Source organism: Vipera berus, assembly GCF_964194415.1.
Source record: "Vipera berus genome assembly, chromosome: 6".
NCBI lineage: Eukaryota > Metazoa > Chordata > Lepidosauria > Squamata > Viperidae > Vipera > Vipera berus.
Genome location: NC_138208.1, coordinates 91969760 through 91984165, shown reverse-complemented (window position 1 = coordinate 91984165; position 14406 = coordinate 91969760). Strand labels below are relative to the sequence as shown.

The following is a 14406-nucleotide window of genomic DNA, read 5'->3' as shown; positions in this document are numbered from 1 at the left end:
ACAACCAGACGTAGCTACGAGGAACACGATAACGTACATTTGGTATGCCTCGTAGGTTTTTATAAGTAAGAAGCAACTCCTGGGATTGGACCCAGAGAACAGCCCGCTGTGGAGGCATTTCCATAGAGAGGGTGGGGGGGGGGAGGAACCAAGACGGGGGCACATCCTTCTCCCAACACAGCCAGCTGTGCAAGGGTTGCAAGGGACGCAGCAGGCCTAACTGGGCAACAGCCCTCCTGTTCTCAGACCCCACTTGGGAATCTGGTGACCATTGACCTTGACCCAGATGGTGAAGCTGGCTGCTCTCCGTCCCACCTGCCCTGGCCAGCCGGCTCTTGCTGGGAACAGCTGGAAGGCAACAGAGTTGTGCACACTGCCCTGACTAGTGCTGACGTTACCTAGTTCGGCTCATGAAGCGTCCGCAGGAAAAGAAGCAGCTCAGAGGGCACCAAGGTCTGCCTTGAATTCTGAGAAGAAAGGGCCGTGTTGGTCCCATCCTATCCGAGTGCTGGCAAGCGCTGGACCTTGTTGATCAAAGTCATCCCGCGGAACCACTTCATGGGGCCTCTGGGTCACTTGACGGGCCTTCTGGAACAGCTTTCCTTCAGAGATTTGAGTGGCTCCTAGTCTGCCTTCCTTCAAATAGTTGTTGGGAACGTGACTTCTCTTACAGGCCTTGGGTTACAGTGGTTGTTGAGTCCCTCTTGATTTTCTTTGTCAAGTTTATTTATTTATTTATTTAATACTATTTCTATACCGCCCTTCTCCCGAAGGACTCAGGGCGGTGAACAGGGCAAGAATAAAAATACAGATTACAAAAGTTAAAACAAGATTAAATAAATGCCCACATACTAAAATACATCTTTAAAACTCAATAAAATAACCATAACAACCCCCCCCCAATCCCTTCATCAGGCCAGGCCAGCTTGTTCAAAAAAGTATGTTTTTAGCTCGCGGCGAAAGGAGCGAAGGTCGGGCGCCGTCCGGAGCTCAACCGGTAGCTGGTTCCATAGCTCCGGGGCGCCCACAGAGAAGGCCCTCCCCCTGGGGGCCACCAGTCGACATTCTCTGACCGGTGGCACCCTGAGGAGGCCCTCTCTGTGGGAACGCACAGGGCGGAGGGAAGTCGATGCCGGCAGCAGGTGTTCCCTCAGGTACTCCGGGCCCCTGCCATGTAGGGCTTTGAATACCATTACTAGTACCTTGAATCTCACCCGGAAGGCAACCGGTAACCAATGCAGCTCGCGGAGCAGAGGTGTAACGTGGGAGTATCGGGAGACTCCCAACACAACTCTCGCGGCTGCATTCTGTACCAGTTGGAGCTTCCGGGTGGTCCTCAAGGGCAGCCCCATCTAGAGAGCGTTGCAGTAGTCTAGTCGAGAGGTCACGAGCGCATGAGTGACCGTGCATAGATCTGGATCTCTTTTCCGGTTTATGATGTTTATATCTCTCTCAATGGTGTAAGTCCTCCTGAGTCACTATAAATCAACAAATGAATAAAATGAAAATAAACTGGGTAACTCTGTCCAAAAGACAATCCCCTTACAAATGGACCTTGAGCTTGTTTGGAGGCTCCAGGAGAAGAGCGGTCATCATGCACCTTTGATTAAAGGTTGGTGAACCTCTGCCGGGATGGTCATCTTCTTCCTCAGCTTCAGGAAGGGCCGCAAGAGAGTGCTGAGGGAGGAAGCTGAACCAACCATGGCGATCAATGGGGTGGCAGACGTCACAGCAAGATCACCCTTTTCTCTTGGGTGACCACTCTCCAGAAGCCTTTGCCAAGAGTGCAAAAGTGCAAAATTCTATCAATAACTAGAGCCTGGCGCTAATTGTCAGCTCCTCCATGATTTCTGATATTCTCACAAAATGTCCTTTTCTAGTTATTGTGTTGTAGGCTGGTCTTTTATTGTGTTTGGTCATACATGGAGGAGGAGGAGGAGGAGGAGACTGAATCCTCCAATGTCAACCACACTTTAGTCTTCTCTGAACTGAATGTCAGTTTGTTCAGCCTCGTTCTGCACACAGGCAACGTTCAAGAGTGATGGGCTTCCCAGGAGTTCAGTGATGAAGAGCAAGACCTGAGTTCGTCAACATACAGATGACCTCCCACCAGGGAATTCTGGATGGCCTCCCGTGGCAGTTTCAGGTGGATGGGGGGGGCACGATGGTGGCCTGTGGTGAAACAAGTCAAAACTGTTGGTGCCCCCCTCCCCCAGCACCACACTGATGTAGAGGGCAATTTCTTGATTCTTTGTGACTCCATGGACCATAGCTTGCCAGGCCCCCCTGTCCTCCACTGCCTCCCAAACTTTGCCCAAATTCATGTTCACTGGTCTTCTCCAAGGAGACCTTCCTTCTCATTATGTGGCCAAAGCACTTGAGCTTCACCTTCCATATCTGTCCATCCAAAAACAGGGTTGATTTCCTTTAGGATCAACCGATTGGATCCTCCTTGCAGTCTTCTCCGGCACCACCATTTGAAAGTACCAGTTCTTTAGCACTCAGCCTTCCCTATGGTCCAACTCTCACAGCCACACGTCACTACTTGGAAAGCCATAGCTCTGACACCATAGAGGACGACAAGAAAGGGAAGAGCCAAGGCGATGGTCCGATAAGTGAGGGTCGAGGCCGGGCCGTGAAAGGAACTCGAGGAGATGTCTCAAGCACTCCTTCCCCGGTTCCCACAGATAAAGGCAGCGAAGGAGAGAAACACTCAAACTGGCAGGGCTCCATGACTGTAATTGTGTACAGTGAAAGTCGCCCTGACCTACAAGGTGTTGGTTTTTCAGTCGGGTCTACCTTGTAGAACTGACCCTTCTGGACACCATCTCGTAGGAAGCGTTGCAATCAACTCCACAGCAGATGGAGACGCCATGAAAGTCACGGAGATGGCAAAGCTGTATCCCCAGCCCAGCTGTATCCCCTTGCTTAATCGAAAGCAGTCTAAAGCAGTCTTTCGCAACCTGGGCTACTTTAAGCTGCATGGACGCCAACTCCCAGAATTCCCCAGCCAGCCTTGATGCTGGCTGGGGAATTCTGGGAGTTGAAGTCCACCCCTCTCAAAGCTGCATTATGGCAAGCTCAATCCTTAAAACTGCCACGCAATCGATCCTGCATCCCTCCGTTTCACAATAAAGACCCCTCCCCCTTGGCTCCCCCCACTTCCTTCTCGCTGCCCTTTCTTGCCTTAGCATCCCTCGGAGGGTCTAACTCTGCCTTCAGTTCCCCCAGAGAAGCACTCCTGCCTCGCTACTTCCCCCCCCACACACACGTTTCCGCATCAAGCAGAGCAAAAACCTGCTCAGAGGCTCCCGGGCTGTGAATCAGTGCCGTCTGTCAGCTGTTGTTGTGCCCAGAACATTTTCCCCTGGGCGGGGGGGGGGGACTGGCATCTCTCCTGGAGGGGAGGCGCCCTCCAGCCCTTGCTCTGAGCGCTGGCAGGTGACGGAGGAGCAGCAGCAGCCCCTGAAGTGTCACCAGAGCCCCCCCCCCACGGCTCTACCTGCCCCCCAGCTTCCTCTTCTGCTCTGCGTCCAGCTGGAGTTCTCCCGTGGCCGTGGCAGGGCGTGCCGCCTCTCCTCCTCCGGCAACCTTTTAAGTGGAAACCTGACGGGGGGCCTCTTCATTCCAGGGCGCTGGACAATTTCCCGGAGGTATTTTTTCCCCTCTGATATTTTTCACATTCGCTCTGCTGATGTCCCGCTAGGCGAAGTATCAACCGGCAGATGCACCCGTCTCCTTCCGTGAATTTGTGTTTAGCCTTGCTGGAGCCCTGCTCACAAACCGGCCCGGTGAAAGCAGCCGCACAGGCCCGGTCCCCGGGATCGTCTGCACGCTTGGGACAAATCCTTGGGATCCGGCGTCTCAGTCACAAGGTCCTTTTCCCGGGGACCCCGTTCCCAAACCCGACCTTCAGAGGCCGATTTCCTTCAGAAGAGCCAAAGGGGAGGGGGAGCCGTGCCTTGCAAGGACGTGAGCAGGCAGCCACAGCCTCGGCTGCACCTGTCGATCAGGGCTCTCTCCCTGGGGAACAGCAGCCCGAGTTCCCGTAATCAAGGCCGCCCACCTGGAAGACGGCTTAGTCAGGGAAGCAGACCTGTCCGCAAGAGTGCCTGCAATTTGTGCAGATCGCCCGGGGACCAGCATCGGGTGTGGCCAGGCCGGAGACCCGGCTCCAGGTGGCCTCAGCCCGCTAGCCGAGCCGACAGCTGCACCAGGGGAACCCAGGAACAGGCTGCTGTACAGGTAACCCTCGACTTACAAGAGTTCATTTTGTGACCGTTCAAAGTTACAGTGGCGCTGGAAAAAATGACTTACGACCGTGTTTCACGCTTACGAACGCTGCAGCGCCCCCAGGGGCACGTGGTCAAAATTCAGCCACTTGGCAACCGGCTCACATTTAAGACGGCCGCAGCGTCCCGGGGAGGCCACACGGTCCTGTTTTGCGACCTTCGGACAAGCAAAGTCAATGGGGAAACCAGATTCACTTAACAACCGTGTGACTCACTGAACACTGCAGAGATCCACTTAACAACCGTGGCAAGAAATGTCATAAAACAGGGCAAAACTCGCTTAACCAATGTCTCAGTTAGCAGTTGTGGTCGAAAGTTGGGGAGTCCGCCCCCTGCCCAGGGGGCCCCCAGGAGAGCCAGCGGGGAACCCCCCCACCTACCTACAGACTTGGTCCGCGGGAGGCCTTTCCGGAGGGAGACGTGGGGCTTCTCGGGCCCGGCGTGGGTCGCCATCCCCTGGCGCTCGAAGAGGGACTGCAAGAGAAAGGAGAGGCGGCCAGTCCCACCTGCCCGGGCAGGGGGCCACGGGTTTCCCCTCCCCCGAGCACCGGCCCCCAGCCCATCTGCAGGCAGCCCTCGACTTACAACCGTTCATTTAGAGACCGTTCGAAGTTGCACTGGCACTGAAGCAATCGACTTAGGAATGTTTTTCACACTCGGGACCGTTTCAGCGTTCCCCTGGGTCACGTGATCAAGAATCTCTCTTGCCACGGTCGTTAAGCGAATCCCTGCAGTTGCTGAGTTAACAACACGGTCGCTAAGTGAATATGGCTTTCTCCATGGACGTGGCTGGTGAGAAGGTGGCAAAAGGGGACCAGGTGACCCCCGGGGACACAGCAACGGTCAGAAATGTCAATCCGTTGCTGAGCGTCTCTGAATTTTGACCACGTGATCGTGGGGGGGGGGAATGCTGTGAGTGTGAAAAACGGTCATAACTCACATTTTTCAGTGCCGTAGTTCTTTACTAAAAGAACTTTTGTAAATTGAGGACTACCTGTACTTGACATTAGGCCATAATGGCTGGGAATGTTATTAGTCATCCCCTCCCCCCAAATTGGGAAAGGCTGAAGGGGCAGCCTAGGGCGGCCAGCTTCAGCCAGCCCTGAAATTAGCCTTTGTCTGAAATAGTATAGGGTTTCCTGCCTGAGGAGGGGATTACATGACCTCCAAGGCCCCTTCCATCATCATCATCATCGTCGTCATCATGTACTCTGGAAGGTGGCCTTCTGACCCGGACAAACGTTTCGGTCCTCCAAAGGCCGGCTCAATGGAGCCGCTGGGCGGCCCTTCGGCCTGCATCCTCAACGTGGCCGCGGAGGAAACGGGTCCAGGCCCAGTTGGCCTCAGCAGCCGTCTCGGCCCTTCCTCAACCTGCCCTCAGGGTGCAGCCCCCAGCCCAGCCCTCTCACACTGATCTCCGCAGGGGTGATGCGCCGGCTGGTCGGTCTCTGCTTCACGGTGGCTGCCCGGGAATCTGCTTCCACCAGGTCTGCTCTCAGCGAGGGCTCAGCTGCTGCCAGGATCTCGTCCAGCTTCTCTGCAAAGTCAGACACGCCACGCCGAGTTAGCTGGGCCGGCCCTTGACCACCCTCTGCCCTATTGCGGGGCCTGGGCCAGGGGTAGGCAACCTGGGCTCTTTTATGACTCGTGGACTTCAACTCCCAGAATTCCTGAGCCAGCTATGCTGGTCCCAAAACCGGAAGGACCCCAAGCGTCCTTGCGGCCGGCTGGGAAAGGAGAACTTCCCCACCTTCCTTGAGTTGAGTGCTCAGAAGATTCACTTTGCCCCCTTCTGGGTTTCTCAGATTTTGTTTTAAGACACAGGTGGGGAACGATGGCCCCTTTGTGACTCGTGGACTTCAACTCCCAGAATTCCTGAGCCAGCCATGCTGAGGGGAAAGGGAGAGGTTTCCAAGCTGAGTCATGCTGGCTCAGGAATTCTGGGAGTTGAAGTCTACGAGTCATAAAACAGTCAAGGCTGCCTACCCCTGGCCTAGGCTATCCTGCAGAGTGGGGAGCGCCCGAGAGCCTGGCAGGGGGAAAATCTGGTGCCCCGGTCGCCGTGTGGAGCTCCTCAGAGATGGATGGAGCACCATCTTCCTCTCCCCAAGTGCACCGGTTCTGGAGAGCAGGAGTTTCCCACGTCTTCCCAACTGCTGAGGGACCTTCCTAAGTCAGAGCTGAGCAACCTCTGGCCTTCCCTTTCCTCAGCTGGTCCCAAAACCGGATGGACCCCAAGCGTCCTTGCGGCCGGCTGGGAAAGGAGAACTTCCCCACCTTCCTTGAGTCGAGTGCTCAGAAGATTCACTTTGCCCCCTTCTGGGTTTCTCGGATTTTGTTTTAAGACACAGGTGGGGAACATGGCCCTTTTATGACTTGTGGACTTCAACTCCCAGAATTCCTGAGCCAGCCAGGAATTCTGGGAGTTGAAGTCCACAAGTCATAAAGGGGCCATCGTTCTCCACCCGTTTTAAGAGAAGAGTTTGGTTTTAAGAGAAGGGAAGATGCTCATGACTTCCTGTTCCTGAAATGCTTTCGGTACGGTCTACTTCAAGGGCTTCTGTGCCCCTCCACGTCTTTGGGCTGGCTCTCCTTACTTGTCCTTGCCTTTTGTTGGGCAGGATCCATCCTTTCTTGCTCCCCACCCTCAAAGAGGCTTCCTCCCTCACCAGCAACTCACTGCCAAGTCAGGCCTTTCCACGCTACGTCTGCCCGTAAGCGTAAGATCCGCAGGGCTGCCCTCCCACTGGCTGTGTTCACAGAAGCTGAAAAACCACCGCTCAGGCGCCTAGCATGTTGGGGAATTCATGATTCACTGCTTTTCGTGTACACAGGAAATGGGCTTAGTTCAGTAGCGAGGTTTACGTTGCACAAACTCAACCCATGACGTGACCACAGCCGTTTGGGTTCCTGACAAGAGTCCAGCCAAAGAACCTCCCATCTCAACTGCCCCCCCTCCCCGAGAACCAGATGGAGGCCCTGGGGCCACACGAGCTGGCCAACGGCCACACGAGCTGGGCTGCTGGACGTTCCACCAGCAGCATTTGCAGGACTCTGAGCCCCCTCCCCATCTGGGGGCAGAGGATGCCAGACTACCATCTCCCACGTTTCTATCTCCTCCTCATGAAATGAAGTTCAGCCAGAATATTGGCATCTTCTCACTTGGCTAATGAAAACAGGGAAGGGCTTCAGAGGAAGATACAGGATTTGGGGACTTCAGATTGTTAACAGAAAAACAGAGCTGGAAGGTGCCTTCCAGGTCTTCTAGTCCAAACCCCTGCTCAGGCAGGAGACCCTACACCATCCCAGACCAATGGCTGTCCAATCTCTTCTTGTAGACCTCCAGTGATGAAGCTCCCAGAGCTTCTGGTGGCAACTTCTGTTCCACTGGTTAATTGTCCTCACTGTCAGGAAGTTTCTCCTTAATTCCAGGTTGCTTCTCTCCTGGGTGAGTTTCCATCCGTTGCTTCTTGTCTTCTGTTGATTTGGAAAATAACTTGACCCCCCCCTCCTCTTTGTGGCAGCCCCTCAAATACCGGAAGACGGCTATCACGTCATGTCTCAGTCCTTCTCTTCATTAAACTGGACACCCCCAATTCCAGCCACCCTTCCTCTTCGTATGTTTCAGCCTCCAGTCCTCTGATCATCTGCGCTCTTTCCAGAGTCTCCAACAACACTGGAGATCAAGATGGGCCTCAGTGGGCCCGGAGCTCTGGGTTCTGGTCATCTGCCTTGCTGTAACGGCAAAGAAAGGCTGCCGATCTCTGGACACGGCTGGGCAGGAGACCCAGCTATGACCGCCACTAAATATCCGGGATCCACAGTCACGGCCAGTGCCTGATTTTCAGCCCACCCTGAAGCGTCAACTGAGTCACCATGTTTGAGCCAGACCCTCCCGAGTTTAAAACAAGCCATGGTGAAACGCAACCCACAGGCCGCGAAGAAGTCGGGTCCGAGGAGCTTTGGCACTTGCACGTTGGACAGTCTGTTTGCAAGAGTCACAGAAGGCCGATTCCTCCTGGGAAGTTAAGGAGCTGCAGGAATCTCCCGCCAGGGCCTTCCAGAGAGAAGCATGAAGAAGCTGTTAGCAGGAATCGTCACCTGTTTTCTGGCTAAAAAAACCACGCTGTCTTCATCTTCATCTTCGGAGAGGGGGTTTTGCGTTTGGCAAGCTCCCGCGTGGGATTTTAAGACACAGCCTGAAATCCAACCGGAGCTTCTCAAGCCAGGCGCTCGTCACCTCCTTCCTGCCTGAGGGCTTCAGCTGAGCACACCCCTCAGCAAGCTGACCCCCCCTCTAAAAAACCCCTGGCCTGGACAAAATGGGGATGACTGGCTGGTGCTGGTGCAATCAGGAGCCGCTGCCCCGCCTAAATCCTTGCAGAAGAGAGTCTGAAGAACGGGCAACCCTTGGAATGCCCCCCCCCAAAAACAGTGGCCCTCTCTGAGTGGGGGTGGGGGAGGGGTGGGAGCAGGACTCCTCTATTGCCAGAACCAAATCTCCCACCCTTAAACCTCCCCCGACGGCCCCAGCCACAGGACTGGGATGGCTCTGGACCTCTTCGGACCCTGCCTGCCTTCCCGCCCTTCTCTTCTCCCCTGCCCACCCTGGGCATTGGCTGGTTCCCTTGGCGGTGGGGGGATTGTCTGCCAGCTTGCCCCCCCCCTGCAAACATCAGCTTCCACTACAAGGCAGTCCTGCGTTTGGGGTGGGAATTTTTTTGGGATGTGAGTAAAACGGAATTTAACCCTCGCCCTGCCCAGCGGCCTCTTTCCAGACAACCACGGTGCCGCAGGAGAAATGCTGGGGGAGGGCGCTGTCTGGAGTGGGACTGCTTAGGTGAACGAGGGGTGCGTTTCTGCCGGTCCTTGCAGCCCCCCCAGGCCTCTTCTGCTGCACGAGGGAGCCTTGGCAGAACGGCTGCCCTGCGGGATCCCTCCCCCTCCCCCAGACCCTTCCCCAACTCTGTGCCAGGACAGCCTCTTGGCAAGACTCTGCCGCATGAAGGTTTTCTGCGGCCTCCTCCTCCTCTCCTTTCTGGTCCAGCTCAGGCTGCTCCTGAGTCCGTCTCGTCACCCTCCCCCCCCCCCCCCGCTGCAAATGCCTGGAGATGTCCCTGCGGTGTCCTCTCCCTTTCTCCAGGCCCTTCCCCCGCTCCAGGCCCTCTGGCGGGGTGCTCTTCCACAGCTCTTCCAGGCCAGGGGTTGTCCTCTCTTGGCAACCCAAGCCCCGAAGCACCCGGCCTGTGGCTCTGAGATGCAGGCTTGATATAATGTGGGAACGCAGCTGCAAGGTCTCTCTCTCATCTGATGAAACTGCTGAACTCAGCCAACTCACTCCTCAAGCTGGGCTTACAAAATGCAGCCGCTGGCTTCGTGTGAGTAAATTGTAACATGACCTAAATCCGTGTCCACCTTGGCTGCCTCGTGCAGAATCAGATCCTGGTTCAAGGCCGGGGTCACTGAGCAGGAAGCAGCCGAAGACCGCTCCTGGGCTCAGCTCAGCAGAGCAAGAAGAAGCGAGGACGGCTTCGGCCCCGGCAGGCTTCAGAAGCGGCTGGACAGTGGCGGGCAGCCTTCCTGTCCTGCAGGAGAGACCCGGATGGGCCGTCCACGGAAAACCGTTCCCCGTCACCTGCCTGATCTACGCCAGCTGGAAGCTGGCATCCTCCAGTCGTGTGTCAGCATACAGCTGCCTGACTGAGCCGGCCAGGCCTTGACACCCCATTCTCCACCAACTTCACCCCCGCTGAAGACCGAAGCAACAGCCGCCACCCCAAAACTTGCCTGGCCCTTCCGTCCGCAGAGGCACCAGCCAGAGGCCTCAGCTCTGGGCCACAGCAGGAGCTGCCTGGTCACCTCAGCTCCTTCACCACGAGTTGGGAGGAGGACTCAGTGAACCCCCAGATGGGTCCAAGGAGGCATTAACTGACCCCTTTTATCAGCAAATACCACGTGGTGGGAATCCGCTTTCAGTGAGCAGAGGGGAACCCTAGAATCAAGCAGCTGGAAGGCACCTTGGTGATCTTCTAGTCCAACCCCTTGTGCAAGGCAGGAGTCCTTATTCCATCCCAGACATATGGCTGTCCAATCTTTTTTCTGGAAACCTCCAGTGTTGGAGCACCCACAACATCTGGAGGGAAGCCGTCCCGCTGATTAATTACTCTAACTGTCAGGGAGGTTCTCCTTCATTTTAGCTTGCTTCTCCCCTTGATAGGCTTCCACCCATCACTTCTTGTGCTGCCCTCAGGTGCTTTGGAGAATGGGCGGACCCCCCACCCCCAATCTTTGTGGCAGCCCCTCAGATATTGGAAGTCTTTCGGTCATGTTAGCTCCCTCTTTTCATTAAACTAGACATACCCAATTCCTGCAGTGGTCCTTTGTATGTTTTGGACAGACATTTGTCCGGGATGATATAAGGAGTAATGGTTCCCTTAACCTTCCGTCCTATAATTTAGTCTCCAGGATCGGAAGGAATTTCCAGACTGTCCCCACGAAGTAGCATGACATAACCAAGTTGTCCCTCTTTGTTAGGAGGAGGTAAAAGGCCGGGAGAGGGTGGGACACATTTGATTCCCACCTCGAAACACCAAATTCAGCTACGAGAAGCCCACGGGGTTTTTATTCGTCAATTGAGTCGGCCCTTTGCTTTCAAGCGCTTCCTAAGAGTCATTTTATCTCCATTTGTGACACATATGAATGGCGACCGAAAAACTAAGCACACAACCAAAATATCCTTTATACCAGGTGTTTTTCTCAACCGTAGCAACTTTAAGCCTGGGTGGACTTCAACTCCCAGAATTCCGCATTCTGGGAGCTGAAGTCCACCCAGGCTTAAAGTCACCAGGTTTGAGAAAGGCTGTTTTACAACATACACCATTCACCCCCATGGATGGAGACCCTGTACCTATGACTTTCCAATTTTTTCATATAACCCTGAAAAGTGAATAAAGCTCTCCACGAACTAATATCCAGCCCCTGAGCGCTGCAAGCGATTGGATTGAGATAGAGATAGATAGACAGACAGACAGACAGACAGACAGATAGATAGATAGATACAGAGAGAGAGAACTGCTGGAAGGGGTGCCAAAGTCACCGTTCCAGGAGGGGCCCCTCCTGCTGTTGGCCCTGCGCAGGTTGCAGAAGCGCCTTCTTCCCCACTGGAGAGGGAGGGAGGGAGGGAGGGAAGAGGGGGGTGGGAGGGGCTGCCTGAACCCAGGGGACCCCCAGTATGGGGAGTTGCACTCACCCCCTTTCCTCCTCCGCATCGAGGCTTGGAATCAAGAAACAAAGCACAAGAGGTCAGATTGGCAGTTTTCCTCCCCTGGGCTGCCCCCCCGCCTCTGCCAAGGGGAGACAGGGCCCGGGGCCAGGGTCTCCTCGTGGGCCGCCCAGGCGGGTGGGGGAGCAGCATTCTGGGACGCAGCCCTGCACACGCTTCCCACCAGGCAGCCGTCGTGCCAGCTCAGCCCCTCGCCCGGCATGCGTGCTCCCGCACAGCAGCGAGGCATGCTCGGCAGCGTTCAAGTTTTCCTTTGCCCTCCCCTGTCCGTTTCCTCCGAACGTGACACGCTGGAAGGGATTGGAGGTCCCTGTCCAACGGAACCGCAAAGTGTATCAGGTGCCTTTGATGCAAATGTGGATTGTTGCCTGGGGTCTAGTCTTCCCTTTCCCCAACTGCCACACCCCTCCGTGGCCCCCAAGGAATGCCCGGTTCAGCTCTGCTTCCTCCACCGCACAACTCTGGGGAGGGACGGGGCAGTCAAGCCAATAGGCCAGTTCAGGCCCTGGGGACCACCTAACCACCTCAGGTACACACACGGGGTGTGTGTGTGTGTCTCAATAGATACTTTGGGGAATGGCGCATCAAAACGGCTCCCTGAAACTGTTTAGGGGTGTTCCTCTTTCCAGCCCCCCACCGCCTCTCAGGGGCCCAGCCACCAGCCACCCCTTCCCTTGCAGACAACGCAGAGCGGAAGCGGCAGAAACCGAAGCAGATGCCAGCTGGCCAAGAAGGAAAGGGCGTGATGGGCATCGGAGCCATCCTGGCCAAAGAGGGCTGCTGCTGAGGCGCTGGGGGCCAATCCAGGTGATCCTCACACCTGTTGGAGAAACCCACCCGCTTCCCAGAAGACCCCACATCCCCGGCCGGGCTAAAATGCTGGGAAGGAAGGAGACCAGCGGCCCTCAGCCCAGTCTGGATGATTTTTAGGACTCTGAAGGCCGAAGTCGCTACTCGAGCCACTGGGCTGGTCAGCGGAAGGCGGAGCACTGAGGTTCTTCCAAATAGGGAGGGTGACGATGACCACAAGGAGATGGCCCAACTGGGTGACTGCGCAGAGCGGAAGGGGAGCAAGGATTCCCCAGCCTGGGTCTTCAGGAGAAGACCTGGGGGGGAGGGGGGGTGTCAGGAGGTCAGGGCAACCAATCGGTGCTCTGTAAAGCCTCCTTTGATGCCCAACCAACCACAAGGAAAACCTGTCCACTTTCCGAGACTCTTTCCGTGGCCTGATGTCCATCCACAGAGTGCAAGGGTTTGGGGGACCGAGGCCAGAGTAGCCCCCTCTGGGGAAAGTCCGGGTTGGAGGGGTGTCCCTCCCCTGAAGTCTCCCTCAAGCCTGCTGGGATAACTCAGGCAGGATCCCACCTGAGTCGGTCATCAGGATCAGACAGCCCAAGCACAAGTCCGAAATCTCGGAAGTCTAAATCTCCGGCCCCACTGACCAACTCAGATGGGATCCTGCAACATTATCCTGGGAGAGGTAGATTTCATTCAGGAAAGGGTGTTCTTTGTGGTGTCCTTTCCCCCAGCGGTCTTGCTCTTCTCTCGGGGAGCATCCCTCAGAAATGGGGGAGGGCCAAAGGACTTTGGGCAGACCAAGACGGTCCCTCGATCTTGCTGGGAAACCCGGGCGCAGTCTGGAAGGGAGGCGTGGACTTCAACTCCCAGAATCCCCCAGGCGGGCACAGAAGGCCGAGGGATTCTGGGAGCTGAAATCCACACACCTTCAACGCTCCCAAGGTGAAAGACGTGGCCTCCAGGTGAGAGAAAGGCAGGCTGCATGCAAGCGTGTCGGGGAGCTGGGCTGCGCGCTAACCAGGGGGCAAAGCCTCGGCAAGGCGGGAGCCGCAGCTGGGCAGGGATGCAGACGTTCGCTGGGGACCCGGGCCCAGCACAGGCAGGCAGGGAAGGAAGGAAGGCGGGGGGGGGGGGGCGAGGTTCCTTGCGAAAGCAGGAAAGGGCGCGGCGGGGGCCGGCAAGCATCAGAGGGGGGGCTGGGGCCCCGGGAGGGCGTGGCTAGGGAGGACCCCCCCCCCGGGGTGGACTTACCCAGCTCCTCCAGCTCGGCGGTCATGGACTTGGAGCGCAGGGTGAGGGTGGTGCTGGGGGCGCGCTTGGGCGGCGCCGGGGCTGCAAGGAAGAGAGAGGCCGTCTTGCAGCGCCTGTCCAGCAGCCGTCGGGGCGCGGCCAGGGCCCGGGGCCGCTTCTTCTCCGCCGCCTGGATCTCCTCGTACTCGCGGGAGGAGGCGGCGTCGCACTGCTGCAGGATCTTGCGCAGGCTGCGCGGGGAGGCCAACTTCTTCATCGTCCCGCGGCCGGCGGGGCGCCGCTCGGGGGCTCGGCTCAGGAGCCGCCTCCCCTCGCCCCTCCCCGGGCGGGCCGGGGCTCAGCGCGCGCGGGGCCCCCACGGCCGGCCCGGCTGCCCATCCCGGGCCCGGCGCTCCTCCGCTGGCCGAGGCGGCTGCCCGGGGGGCTGGGCTGGGGCGGGGGCCGGAGCGCGCCGCCGCCGCCTCCCCTTCCTCCATCTGCCGGGAGGCGGCCGTCGCTTCGCCCGCTCGCAGGCGGCACGCTCCCCGTTGCCATGGGAACCAGCCCGGGCGCTTCTGCCGGCGCCGCCTGCAGCCCAGACCCCCCCCCCCCCCGCTCCGGCCGGGCTGCTGCTTCTCCCCCTCCCCTGGGGGCCCGCCCGCCCCCTGCTCCCCCCTAGGCCAGCCACCTCGGCGGGCTCGATGGCTTCCCCCCCAAGCCAGACCCGCCCAGATAAAAACAGGCATGAGACCCTCCCCCCCCCCCGCCCCAGGGCTCCGGAGCGGGGGAGGGGGGCAGGCCCCA

General features: G+C 57.4%; 1 protein-coding gene across 1 annotated transcript in view; it reads right to left on the bottom strand.

Annotated features, from left to right (window-relative positions):
- The window catches only part of SHANK3 (SH3 and multiple ankyrin repeat domains 3), a gene marked incomplete at both ends in the record, with an annotated part of 518002 nt that overhangs the window by 20400 nt on the left and 483196 nt on the right, over positions 1 to 14406 (bottom strand). The window contains 4 exons of the mRNA XM_081330688.1: positions 4673 to 4766; positions 5702 to 5829; positions 11542 to 11565; positions 13624 to 13704. Coding sequence (XP_081186814.1) covers positions 4673 to 4766; positions 5702 to 5829; positions 11542 to 11565; positions 13624 to 13704 — 327 coding nt within the window. The remainder of the gene's footprint in view (positions 1 to 4672; positions 4767 to 5701; positions 5830 to 11541; positions 11566 to 13623; positions 13705 to 14406) is intronic.